General features: G+C 40.4%; 1 protein-coding gene across 2 annotated transcripts in view; it reads left to right on the top strand.

Moving 5' to 3' along the window:
- TTC27 (tetratricopeptide repeat domain 27) overlaps positions 1 to 14783 on the top strand; it is a 2723583-nt gene that overhangs the window by 1999317 nt on the left and 709483 nt on the right. For both annotated transcript variants that reach the window (XM_044058498.1, XM_044058490.1), the window contains one exon: positions 7496 to 7618. In XM_044058498.1, coding sequence (XP_043914433.1) covers positions 7496 to 7618 — 123 coding nt within the window. The remainder of the gene's footprint in view (positions 1 to 7495; positions 7619 to 14783) is intronic.

A 14783-nucleotide genomic window follows, 5' to 3' on the forward strand; every position in this document is an offset into this window, starting at 1 on the left:
AAGAGTTTATGCTTGATCAGTTAACTAAAAAGTTATCCTCTGATGACTCTATAGATAAGAAAAATCTATTAGAGATGGTAAATAACATACAACAGGTTAGTAACCATTCCTTAAAATGTGGCTATGATGCACTGGAGGCTTCATTTAGATCAGCCATGACTGGCACAGTGATAAGAAGACATGCATGGCTGAAGGAACAAGTTTTACCGGATCATGTTAAAGCTAAGTTATTAGATGCACCTATGGATAAGACCAGTTTGTTTGGTACATCTGCCCAGCAGGTAATGAAGAAAATGGAAGAAAAGGCAAAATCTGTACAAACGGTTAAAGATTTCTTGCAGGTTCAGCCCCCAAGGTTTAGCAGGAACTGGCCTGCCAAAAATTGGTCCTTTCCTGACTCCACAAGATCCCAAAGGGGCAGGAATAGACGTCCCAGAGGCAGAAATCAATCCAGAGGGGGTGCCTACAGAGGACGACAGTGGCAAGGTAATAACAGAGCCACAGGCACAGCCACTACCACTACGACAGGGCAATCACAGTGACTTGATTCTAACTCCGCCTACCAGGGAACAAATAGCAGCACCCTTAGGCGGAAAATTAACCTTATTTTCAAAAAACTGGCACTATATCACAAAAGACAAGTGGATTTTGCAAACCATAGACCAAGGTTACCATTTCCACTTCCACACTATACCAGTCAAAAGAGGAATGCCAAACCTACCTCCAAATCAAAAAACAGAAGCTCTACAGCAGATAATGCAATTAACAAAGATGAGAGCTGTGGAAAGAGTACCAATAACAGAACAAGGCAAAGGATTCTACTCCAGACTATTCCTAGTTCCAAGAAAGGAATAAAGTTGGAGACCTATTCTCGATCTGTCCACCTTAAACACATACATCATTGTCCCAAAATTCAAGATGCTGACCCTACAGCAACTTCTTCCCATGCTGGGCAAGGAGTGTTGGCTGGTAACTCTAGATCTCAAGGAGGCATACCTGCACGTCCCCATTCGACCACTTTGCAGAAGATACCTCAGATTTCTTGCAGGATCAGAGCACTATCAATTCTCAGCATTGCCCTTTGGCTTATCTACTGCGCCCAGAGTATTCACAAAATGCCTGGCATCAGTAATCGCCCACTGCAGACTACAGGGAATCCAAATTTATCCATACCTGGACGACTGCCTGCTACAAGGGGACAACAAAAGCAAGCTGACAACAGATTTACAAAGGGTCATTTACTTGCTACAAGCACTGGGATACACAGTCAATTTGCAAAAATCAAGGCTGATTCCATCCCAAACAAGGACATTCTTGGGCGCGGAATTGGACACAGTAAAACAAATGGCATTCCTAACTGCAGAAAAACAAAAAGATCTCCCTCCTTACTTCTTGTCACTAACAAACCACAGCAAGCTAACAGCAAGAAAAGTTCTGCAGGCCTTGGGCTTCATGGCATCATGCATAATCTTGGTTCCACATGCCAGACTGCATATGAGAAAACTACAGTGGTACCTAAAGAATTTATGGTCCCAACACAGGCACAGCCTAGAAACAGAAATTCCACTAATTCCATGCCTAAAACAGGAGTTCCTATGGTGGGCTCAAGCATGCCAGTCAAACCCAGGCTTACCCTTTCACAAATATCAAGCAAGCCAAACCATCACAACAGACGCCTCAGACCTAGGATGGGGGGCTCACATGCTGGACAAATGCGTGCAAGGATTGTGGACGCAGGACCAACTACACCTGCACATCAACCTAAAAGAAATGCTGGCAGTAAAACTGGCAATCCAAAAATTCAGACCATTCCTCAAAGAAGGCCATTTGATGATAAGGACAGACAACACCACAGTCATGTGGTACATCAACAAACAGGGAGGCACTCATTCATACCCCCTATGCAGAATGACTTTGGACCTTTGGAACCTGGCACTCAGCTACAACATCCAGTTACAGGCAATGTTTGTACCGGGCAAGGAGAACACTCTAGCAGACATGTTAAGCAGAACCACCTCGGATGCTCACGAATGGATGCTACACCCGGACATCTTCAAGACCATCGCAAAGAAATGGGGAATGCCACAGATAGATCTATTCGCTTCCCTCTCAACCACCAGCTCAAAAAATTCTGCACAAGGACATTCCATCCACTTGCATCGAAAGTGGATTCGCTCTCCTTCAGCTGGAAAGGCCTGACAGCATATGCATTCCCACCTCTTCCCTTGATACACAAGGTATTACTAAAAATCAAGGAGGAACGTCCAAAGATAATCCTGATAGCTCCAAACTGGCCAAGACAACACTGGTACCCATTGCTGAGGAGCATGTCTCGGGACAAAATGTGGTCAATACCCCTGATGCCTTTGATGTTAACTCAGAACAACTACAGCATCATGCATCCAAACCTAAAAACGTTACAGCTGACTGCATGGCACATCACATAGCAGCAACTATTCCAGATCTCTCCCAAAGGGTTAAAGACATTATCCTTGAAGCCCGCAGACCTTCAACAAGAAGGAACTATGCAGGGAAATGGAAAAGGTTTGTCATTTGGAGTGCTGAAAGAGGGAAGGATGTGTCGAATATAGATATGGCTAACATTCTGGAGTACTTGGCAGAGCTTCTACATACAGGCCTGTCCTATTCCTCCATCAAGATACATGCATCAGCTATTTCAGCAGAATACAGCTTTGATCCACCTGTCTTCTCACATCCTCTACTCAGGCAGTTCCTCAGAGGGATCAAGAATGTAAAACCTCCTAGGAAACCACCACTGCCAGCTTGGGATTTGAACTTTGTGCTAGAAAAATTGACCCTCGCACCTTTTGAACCAGCAGCAACAGCAGACCTACAGCATCTTTCATGGAAAACTGCTTTCCTACTGGCAATAACCTCAGCAAGGAGGGTTTCTGAACTTCAGGCCCTAATGGCAGTGCAACCCTTCCTAATCTTCCACCAAGACAGAGTGTCCATGAGGACCAATCCTACATTTATGCCTAAGGTGGTATCCAGAGTGTCCCTAAACCAGGCAATCCACCTACCTACCTTCTTCCCCAACCCACAAAACAGAGGGGAAAGAATGCTGCATACCTTGGATGTACACAGACAGCTACGCTACTACCTGGACAGAACAAAAAGTAACAGAAAAACTGACCAGCTTTTTGTAGCCTATGCAACAGGAAGGGAAGGAAAAGCAATTTCCAAACAGACAATCTCCAAATGGATAGGAAATTGCATACGATTCTGTTACTCCTTCCATGGAAAACAATTCCACAGAACATACGACCTCATTCTACAAGAGCAACAGCCACTACCACAGCCTTCTTACGAGGAGTGGCAACCAAGGACATTATTGAGGCGGCTACTTGGACCTCCGTGCATACATTTGCCAAGCATTATAATTTACCTCTGTATTCCAGATCCCGAGCAGGGTTTGCCACTGCTGTACTGCAAGGGATCCTAACCACACCATAATTTTTCTTCCTCCTCCCCTAGTTGGCTATGGTATTCTACCCAGTTGTTATGACTGCAGATGCATCCATGAAGGACATAGTACAGTTTTGTACCTACCATAAATGTAGATGTCCGAACTGGATAGCATCTGCAGTCAGGATTACCCTCCCTCCTTCCCCTCTGTGGTACTCCTAGGGTATTTACCCTCCTAATAGCTAGCTGGTGGGGGGGAGTCTCTTATGGTGTATTTGTTTGTATATATGTACATACATGCTTATTTTTTTTTTGTGTTTGCCTTCTATCCTTTGGGAAACATTGGCATCTTTACCCAAAATTTAGCCTTCCAAGAGGGCAACTGGCATCTGGGGCAAGAAACACTGAAGAAAATGGCGTCGGCTGATGCCTTTATACCCGAAGACCAGCAGAGATGACGTCGGGTGAAGTGCGACATCAGCCGAAGCCGGACCCGGACTTTGGAATCCGGCCGACCGAAGGGCTGCCTGACGACAGGACAACCCAGTTGTTATGACTGCAGATGCTATCCAGTTCGGACATCTACATTTATGGTAGGTACAAAACTGTACTTTTCACCTGTTCCTAAATTTCAGAGGAATTACCCTAACAAGCCTGCTTTTGTCCATAGACAGTCTTGTCTTTCCCACAAAGGTAAGCAGGGTGGTAGAAGGGCTCCTCCTGCTAAGGCTACTCAAACCCTTTCAGCTTAGAAGCCTCCTTTTCCTGATGAACCAGGTGCTGTCTGACTATCCTGTTCTTCTGAGTCACATTCCTCTATCTCTTCATCCTTCCCTGTCTATTTATTTATTTATTATTTTATTTTACATTTGTTGACCGGGATGGTCCGACTGGATACATGTCCATTTTCAGCGGAGGCCCGGGGAGAAAAGCTCCAAAATTGCAAAAAATTACATATAAGTTTACACATTACATATGTTGTAGAAAAAAATATGCTCGTTAACGTATTATCTACATTCATGTAAAACTGATGATAGCAGAATGACAGTTAAAATACATTTCTAAAGAGAGAAAAAAATAGTAAAAACTAGTACAGTTCAAAGGACTTTAAAGTACTATTGCGAGATTCCAGTTCATTCTTTATCTAGAGTTCTGAGGGATGATAAAGAAACTACGTACTTTATTACAGTTGAGTAGGATTAATAGTCAGTTGGAGTAAGAAATTGAGAAGATATCCAAATAGTTCAAGTAATGTAGGATGAGTCTATTCTTCTTTGGTTAAAGATCACTCAGGACTCCTGTGCTTTTTCCATAATTCACCAGGTGTATTACATGGTCTGGAAATCTCCCCCCATTTTGGGCATTCCTTAGTATCCTCAAAAATAACTGTCTTTTTTCCAGAGGGTATTTCAGGGCCTTGTTGGCTCAGGGAACAATTCAAGATGTTCCATCTCCTCAGAAGGGGAAGGGGTTTTACTCCAAAATGTTCTTGGTCCCCAGGAAAGAAGACACCTGGAAACCCATTCTGGATCTCTCTCAGCTAAACACCTTTTTGAAAGTCCCTTACTTTCGAATGCTACCCCTTCAAATCTTGTTTCCTCTTCTACTTCCTCGGGCTTTTCTTGTTTCCATGGATCTCAAGGATGCTTATCTATATATTCTGTTCATCCCCTTTTCAGGAAATTTTTGCATTTCTGTGTTGCTTACTGGCACTTAAAGTTCTCTGCTTTGCCCTTTGGCATCTCTACTGCCCCAAGGATCTTCACCAAATGCCTTGCTCCTGTGATTGTTTTCTGCAGGTTGAGGGGGATACAGATCTTTCCTTACCTGGATGACCTACTCACTCAGGCCTCTTCTCCAGAGATTTTACTTCAGCATCCTCACTTTGCTATTTGCCTCCTGCAGAGCCTGGGGTTTATTGTAAATTTTCAAAAATCATTCCTGACTCCTCCTCAGGATCATGTTTTCCTAGGCTTCAGGCTGCAGACTGTATCCGTGCTGCCAACCCTGCCTGTTCCCAAGGCTTTAACACTGATTGCTTTCTTTCAGTCCCATCTACCTTTGACTTCAGTTACAGACAGGGAGTTTCTAAGGGCTCTGGGTTATGTGGCTTTCACCATTCCTATGCTTCATAAAGCCAAGCTCCATAGGAGAAAGCTCTAGTGGTTTCTAAAGTCAGTTTGGTTTCAGCTTTCTCATCCTTTAGATTTTCTCGTCTCGAGCTGGAAATTCAATGGTGGATTTATCAGTTGCCCCTCAACCCAGGGCTTCCTTTTCAACCTCCAGTCCCCTCTCAGGAGCTCTTCACAGATATCTTGGACATGGGATGGGGGGGGGCCTCATCCTGCCCTCTCAAAGTGCAGAGCCTTTGGTTTCTTCGACAAAAGAATAACCACATCAGTGTCAAAGAGATGAGAGCTGTTCTTCTGCCTCTTCACGCTTTTCATTCTGTTTATCTTCCAGGGCTCTTCAGAATTCTTACAGACAGTACCACAGTGATTTGGTATATCAACAAGTGGGGGGGGGGGTCTTAACTCCTGTGCAGACTTGGTCTTCAGGTTTGGGATCTAGCTATCCAGTATCAGGTGACCCTTCAGGCAGTTTATAATCCCTCAAATCAGAACATAGTGGCAGATTCTCTGAGCAGGTCCGTAACACATTTCCATAAGTGGATACTTCACAGGGATGTGTTTCTGGAAATTGTCCACACATGGGGTACTCAAGTAGATCTGCTTGCCACCCCTCTGAACAGATGAGTTTCTCTCTTTTGCACCAGAGTCCCATGTCCTCTGGCCTGGAAGGTGGATGCCCTCTGTTTTTCTTAGAAGGGGAAGTTTCTGTATGCCTTTCCTCCCCTTCCTGTCATTCTGAAGGTCCTATTCAGGATACTTCCAGAATCTTCCTGATGACTCCCTTTTGGCCCAGACAGCATTGATTCCCCCTTTTTCTGCATTTAGCCAAGGGGAATCATCACAAGTTACCTCACAGGGTAGAGCTAATCACGCAAGACAAGGGGTCTCTCATCCATCCCCTCCTGTCCACTCTTCAACTGACATTGTGGGTGATGGGGGTTTGATTCCCTTCAGACACCTTTTTTCTGAGGATGTGCTGCAGGTCCTGCAGGAGGTCAGGAAACCCACTACTAGAATATCTTATTTATCCAAATGGAAGAGATTTTCTGTCTGGTGTCTTTCTTGTAACCTGGATCCACTTACTGTGGATGTTCCTTTGGTTCTCTCTTATTTATGTGAAATGCTCAATGCTGGGTTGGCATATTCTTCTGTGAAGGCCCACCTGTCAACTGTTTCTGCTTGTCTTCCTTTGACTCTTCATTTTTCTTTTAGATTTGACGCCAAACAGTTTCTTAAAGGCATTCTTCACATTAGGACCCCAGAAAGCCGTTCTCCTTCCTGGGACCTTCATTTTGTTTTAGAAAACATTTCTTAGGCTTCTTTTGAGCCTGCTGCTTCAGCTTCCTTACACCATTATTTTTGGAAGACTGTTCTTCTTTTGGCCCTTACCTCTGCCAGGACAAGTGCCTGAGCCGCAAGCCCTTATGGCTGTTCCTGTATTCCTCCTTTTTTTTTTTTTTTTCTTTTTCATAAGGACAGATATCTCTTCGTACCAGTCCTTCTTTTGTGCCTAAGGTTGTTAATGAGTTGTCTCTTAATCTGTCTATTCATTTGCCCACTTTTTTCCCTTCTCCACAGTGTGCCAGTGAGAAGGTAGACATGGAGGAAAGCATACAGCTGATGATTACAGGTCCTGAAATCAGCATGGCTTTTCTACTCTGTTTAGTGTACACTTTATATTTGATGAGGCACAGCATCTGCCCTGCTTCAGTGGTGTATGGAGGATGGAAGTACAAGAAGGCAGATAAAAGGAGGAGTATATAAATATAACATTTGCTTGTAGGTGCCAAATTCTGGCAATACAGAATGAATGTAGCAAGTGAAATGTATAATTTTAGCAAAGCAATAATTTAAAAGGAACTGTTAATGCTGTTTTTTGAAAGTAAAGTCCTAATACAGAAGACTAACTCACTTCCATTTGTTTGTGTCATCAGCGTCAGCTTGCAAGTTTGCTGTTTGACTTGGGATGTACTAGTTCTGCTCTGAAAAATTTTGAAGCATTGGAAATGTGGGAAGATGTGGTCATCTGCTATGAAAGAACAGGGCAGCATGGAAAGGTAAGGGGTACTATTCTCATTGCTTAAAACAGCAACTTAAAATGCACTGCATCTAATTCTTAAATATCAATGTGACTTTTCTAATAGAACCCTGAATCAATATACGTTTCCTTCTGTAACACCTTCATTACTTTTCCGTATCACACAGTGATATGACTACACGTACAGTTATAATAAAAGCAAACAAACCATTGCATAGATTTTCCTTTTCATGTATTTGTGTGTATGTGTGTGTGTATATGGATCACCTTCATTTCATCGACAGTTCATTTCACTGACAGTCAAGTCAGCAGGACCAATTCACTGAAAGTTCATTTCACTGATACTTCATTTCACTCACACTCATTTCATCGACAGTGCTATATGGCCTATTCCCCACTGTAGAGCAATCCTGGCATTAGAATAGAAAGTAAGGGGGGTGTGGGGGTTGAAGCCCCCCACATATCATAAACGTTTTACACTATACAAATGTATACTTACAAGTGCAATGCATAACTGTTTGCAGAAAACAATATAGAACTTCACCCCACCCCCACTTACAATCTATTTTAACTCCAGGATCGATCTACAGTGGGGAATAGGCCATATAAAATATCACTGTAGACGAAATGAGTGTCAGTGAAATGAAAATATATGTGATGTATATTGTATTTAAATTGAAAAAATGTCAAAATGATTTTTTTTTCTATTAATGTATGTTTGCTATTGTCATAAGAGATACTTTAATAAAGGTGTTTTAAAAAGGTGTTTGTGTTTACAAGTTCCAGGAATCCATGTGCCTGGAAATTTGTGGCCATATAGGATTTCCAGTCTATAGAAATGTAGTTGAAGTCCTCAGTGATTCAGGTGTTTAGTTAAATGGCAAGTGTCTGCAGTAAGTCTAAGTATAAGCTATGGGTTTCATGTGATGTAGAGGGTGACCTATAGCTTACTAGGATATGGTATGGGATTTTATCTGTGGTAATCTGCATGTTGAGAAACTCCAGATTGTCATCATGTTTAACCAATCTAGAGGTTTGCTTCTTATTGATGTAGATTGACACACCTCCACCTTTAGTCCCTGTCTGTGTAGTTAACTGGTCTAAATGTGTGATAGACACTGAAACCTTGTTGTACTGGGTTGAGTTGTTGTTGGTCTGCTGTTTTAAACTGTGTCTTGGTAACTGCACAGATCTCTGCATTCTCCATGGTGAGGAGAGTTGGAGGGATTGAGTTTTTTGTTTAAACTCTTGGCATTGAGCAGTACCACCTTAAGGTTCCCTTGGGTCAATTTTGCAAAATACTGTATGGGGAGGATACAGTTTGTATGTATTCAAAAGCCTAGAGGGGACAGGTGCAGACTATCCTTGACAAAGCAATGCGTGGTTTGTTAACCATATCCTGCCATGCTGACAAATATTTGATTCCCCTAAAATAACACCAGAAGCTAAGTCAATTGTTAAAGTTAGTCATCTTTTGATCATATCGCCACATCTTCCTTGGAGAAGGCATAATTCTGCTCAATACTAGTAGGCACATAGTCCAAAAGCTCTCTCTTCATATAGTCTAGGAGGTACAGCTTGTGTCACTTACACCTACATGGACTATGATTGAATCATACTGGTATCTGTGATGCAAAGACTTCAATGTGTGTATGTAACTTGGCAGATCCTGGCTTTAGATAGGAAGTAATGTTTATCTTCTCCTCATCCTGGTGAGTGGTGCATCATTGTTTTGTACAAAGGAATCCCCTGTGCCTAGAGTCCTGGAAAATGTGTTTGCTTGCTTTACTGGCTTTGTATTTGAGTCATCACTGAGTGGAGCTGTATGTGTGGTGTTAGAGGTTGCATTTATTGAGTGCTTTTGCATTTGCTCATGATAATCTTTGTAGTTGGAAAGTCTGGGAGGTCTTTGGAGTTTAGTAAGATTGGATTTAAATGCCTAAGCATAAGTTGATCTGTGTGTGTGTGGTGTGTACTATGTATGGTGGGTGTAGTGTGTATGATTTTGACAACCTGATTTACGTTATGTATGCTTGTACACAAGAGTTTTGCCTTCAGTGACAATGTGTATGCACATCTCTCGCATACTGTATATGTTGGTTTAAGGGTTAAGTGGTTGTCAGTGAACATGAGATAATTGCTGCATTGTCTCAACATACCGATGTTCACCAAACTGGCTGCAGAGAAATTGGGAAACTGCCTATACATGCTGTTGGGTCCTTTAATTGGTGAGGTACAATGGTGTGGGATAAGGAGGGTCAACAGGTTGCTTTTTGGGATTAGAGTTGAGACTAGACTATATAATATTAAATTTTAATAGCAATGCTACTCAATGCACAAACTAACTGCTCTCAGCTTGTCAGTGCACAAGGAAGTGGCTGTACATTCACTGAGGTATTGGGTACAGTTGTTTGGGTAGTTTTATAGGGAGATTTTGATTTCTAGATGTTTGCTTCTATATAGGGCACTGTGCAGTGAGTAGCTTGGCGCAAAGACCAAATTTATACAGGCAGTGAAAATACAGTAAACTACTACAATAAAACAACTACACTTACAACCCTTCTGTGCATTTCCCATCTCAAACAGACAACCAAGTAACTAGATAACAGTTTAGAAGGTGACTTCAAGGTAAATAATCCAAGAGCAACAACAGTGTGAAGAAATGAAGTTTTTCAAGTAAAATAAGTTCATTGCACAAATAATGCAAGAAAACAGCACAGCAGCAGTTTGCGTAAATACATTAAGGAAGTGCAATTTTTGAATCAGAAGTACTTAGCTTTGCATGGATAGCACTGAATGCAAGTAAATTTCTTCAAAATTCAGACGAGGGCACTAAGCATTGCTGAGCTCTGTGGAAAGTCTTTTCTGAGAATGACAGACATTGCTAATGTTATGTGGCACCATAAGGTAATAGAATTTAGCAAATGTATTTGTTTTCATGTTTTTAGCATCCTATAGTTCTGACACGTCATTTAAAGTTAAAAAAACTGTTTTTAATGACATTTGTTTCATTTTCCATTCTTTAACTCATGAAAGTCGTCAGAGTATATTGTTTGTATAGCAAAAATGTGGAAACTATGGATCCAGAAATCTAGCTATGCTCCTCACTGTAAACAGACTGGCAAAGAAGTCTGTAAAGGTATACTCAGGATTCTGGCCCACTAACCTAAATTGAAGAAAGCTCCAAGATGTTTGCATGTTATATGCCTTTGCAGCAGTTGTGCAAGGGATTGAAATTTTAGAAGGTTTTGTGTACATAATTGATAATGTCTTGTGTAGTCAGACACAGGAAGAACATAAGCGACTAAGAAAGTTAATGAACTGACTGACACAGCATAATTTTAAACTGAATAAAAACAAGCAATCACATGTCTGAAGTATATGGTTCACATTCTAATGTATGACTAAAATGTGACTCGGGAATATTTGAAAAGTAATGCAAATACCAAAGCTTGAGAATACTAATGTGATTTTTGAAAATTATATAGTATCTTGCAAAGTTTATACCTAACATGTCTTTGATAAGTTGGCACTTTAGAAAGGTGATAGAGGAATATATAGCCTGGAAGTGGAGTTGTGAAAAATAGTTTTAAACTGCTCAAAAATAGTAATAGCACCCTAAATATATTACTGTAGTATAAATAAACCAGCTGTATTCTAAGTGGATGTGAATCAAAATGGTATAGGAGCTGTAATCTCACAAGAAAATATGCCAGTTGTGTATGAATCAAGATTATTTATAGATGCACAGAACGGATATTTAAGATGAAAAAGAAATTATTAACAAAAGTGTAAGGATCTGGGAGCATTTCACAAATATACTTAACGGCAAAGAACTAAAAGTGGAAGCAGACTATAAACCCTTGCAGATCATTCAGAAAGTCTTTGTATGGCACCTTTGAGATCATGGTGGATGCTGCTTAGGCAGATATGTAGAGCATAGCATGTTTACCAGAACAGGATGAAGAATTATTAGGAGAAACCTTAGAGATTCTTTGTATGCCTTTATCATTACATATTAGAGAAGAAAAAGTAAAATAATATCAAAGTTATATTGACTGACTTAAAATTGCAACTAGTAAAAGAAACAACAGTGAATGGTTGGTTAGAAAAAAAGGTTTTCATTTAGAAAGGAAATCCATTTTCTCTTTTTAATTTTGATTTATTCATTACCACTTTAATCCATTTCAGAGTCACTGGGGAATCTGAGGCTATCTTGGTACTGTGGTCTCAAGCCAGAAAATTTATATTGTGTAGTGGACCATCTCAAGAAAGGATGTATATGCACATATGATTCATACATACTAGAGTTTAGAAGGTTGTCACTTCAGTACAGGGTTGTGGGAGGAAGCCAGAGTATGTGGCAAAACCTGTGACTGCATGGCAAAATCTATGAGGACACAAGGAGGGGGTAAGCACAGAAGGCACCCTAACCAAGATGCAAACTGGAAAACTAGGAGAAATTAAGTGGCAGCAATACTACCTGCAACTTATGTTTACAGTGTGTACTAACTGATGTTATACATGCTTTTATGAGTGACAGTTAACATCATATGTACAGAGAGCACCACTATGTGAAATTTTAGACATATATCTCCATTATTACTGCCCAGTACTTTTTGCTAATACCTTATTATGGCTTATTGCAAACTGAGTAAATAACTTGAATACCATAATAAATACCATAGCCTGGCAAGATAGCTCTGTTTGAGCATATTACTAGATAGAAGCAATAGTATCTGCTTTTGCAAAATGTTCAGATTTCTCTTTCTCTTTTTTACAGTATTTCCAGACAACTCCATTTCCTTTCTCTTGTGAGCTTATTTTTGGAGGCTTTCCTTTCTTCTTCTTTTCTTCTTCTTATATCAGATCAGAATGTTATGTATCTGTATACCTGCTAGGCATCCTTTTTGCACACTGTACCTTTGTTTCAGCAAGAAGCATAGCTGGCTCAACCACTGTCCTATGCTGGTTACAAGCACTATTGCCGTACCCGCGTAACTCATTCACTCTGGAGCAGCTCAGAAAATGCTGTGTGCTAACTTCCACCATAGGAACAACAGTGCAGCCTGAGCTCATTTTCAGATACTCCATTTGTAATACCATACAGAAAACAAATGTCCATAACTCTCTAACCATAAGAGCTAGACTACAAATGTAAATGTGAAAGTTGTTCAGTAGACACTGATCTTTCTAACCGTGTAAATGTTGATAGTGTGCATCCAAGTCATTATTAAATATTTGCCAAGGAATGCTGATGTTATGCATATTTTTTTACCTTTTTGGTAAAGCAAATCACAATATCTTGGTGAACGTACCATGTAGACCCATACAGTTTGCAATTAATTTGTTTGTATGTATATCAGCTTTAAAATATCTTAACCACTACTGTGCAATGTTGAATAATTACGCATAAAATGTTTAAAGACATAGACTCCCTTGTTTTCTGAATTTTCTTTTTCAGTAAATTAAAATAAGCCATTACTTAGTACCACTGTAAAAAATATATATATGTGGTAATTGTGCACCCTGACACTAAATTACAAAAAATGCCAGCTTGTAGATATAATACAAAACTATCAACTTTTTTTAGAGAAAATATGAACATCATATGTATAAATCTGTGCAACAAGCAATATGTACAATAAAATATGTACAATAAGAACCCAAAATGTCTTGGAACAAGCAATAATTAATATCAATACTATAAAAACTTGCATAGAAATGAAAAACAAGGTATAGTGTACACCTCATTACAATAAAAAGTCTGCTTTAAGTTTTAAATAACTGGTGAGGGACACCATGTCATTCAAACCTGGGCTAGTAGTGGCATTTAACTCTGAGTTGCCACATAAGTTCTCTAAATTCAAGGAACCAATCACTGGGTCCCCCTCTCTCATCCATTACTACCCTTTCCAGAATAATAAACTTGAAATTGTGGTTTGGAAATGTATTAATGTGCTTTGCCAGGGCATTTTTGGTATTGCCTTTAGTTATATCATATGTATGCTGATAAACATGTCTCCTAAAGGCATTTTTGGTCTTGCCAATATAAAACCCAGGACACGACTGGCATATAGCAGCATACACTACTTATTTACTCGCACAATTACAATTCTGGTTGACTTTTACCCATCCATAACCTTTAATGAAGACTCTGTCGCACTCTAACATATGTTTGAATTGAGTGCAGTGCCCACATTTTGTCATTTTCCCAATACCAGGTTTTGTGATCTTACCACTGGACTCCAAAAGGTTCTTAATGCTGGAATCCTTTTTGTATATTATAATAGGGGAGTCACCCACCTTCCCTCATATGGTCTCGTCACTCATAAGAATGAACCAGTTTCTCACCAATATGTCCCGTTGTCCCGTATCAAAGGGAATTGTAAGTTGTATGTAAGAATAAGCCCATGTTGAAATGGGGCAGTTGTCGAAACACTACTTTCTGAAGGTCCACAGAGTCTAGAAATGTCCAAACCCAACAGTGAGTAGAAATAACCTTCCACTCTCTTTTTGGATACTTCCTCAAGTAAAGGTTTCACAAATTCTTCAGGGTACCCCCTGTTGACTAACATACCAAATAAAACATCCCTTTCCTTGTAAAAGTCCTCAATTCTGCTGATCATGCGGGCCAGTCTCACCCCTTGTCCTTTTATTAAGGATCTTTTTTGATGAAGGGGATGTCCGCTGTCAAAATGAAGAAGGGTGTTCGAGTATGTGGGTTTCCTGAAGATGTTAGAATAAAACTGGTTGTTCTCCAGATCCTTGGAAATCTGTATAGCCAGGTAACTAATGGATTCCATATGAGTTACCATGGTAAATTCCAGAAAGGTAGTACTGGAGTTAAGAAACAGTAGGAATTCAGACAACTGCTCCTGGTCCCCCCTCCAGAAAATAAGGATATCATCTAGGTACCGCCCATAGAAAGAACAGTATGTCATCCATTCAGGTGTAAAAACTTGCGACAATTCCTATTGTGTCAGGACGATATTAGCAAAAACTGGTGCACAGGCCACTCCCATAGCAATACCTGATTTTTGCTTAAAAAGATGTCCCTCAAAAATCAGGAAACTGTTTTCCAGGACTAATTCCATTAAAGTCCTAATTGTAAGAATCCTGGTATGAGAGAATGTAGTCTTTTGGCACAAAAAATCATAGAACAACTCAATGCCTTCCGAATG

This window comes from Protopterus annectens, chromosome 1.part2 (genome assembly GCF_019279795.1).
Source record: "Protopterus annectens isolate FY-2018-M chromosome 1.part2, PAN1.0, whole genome shotgun sequence".
Classification (NCBI taxonomy): Eukaryota; Metazoa; Chordata; order Ceratodontiformes; family Protopteridae; genus Protopterus; species Protopterus annectens.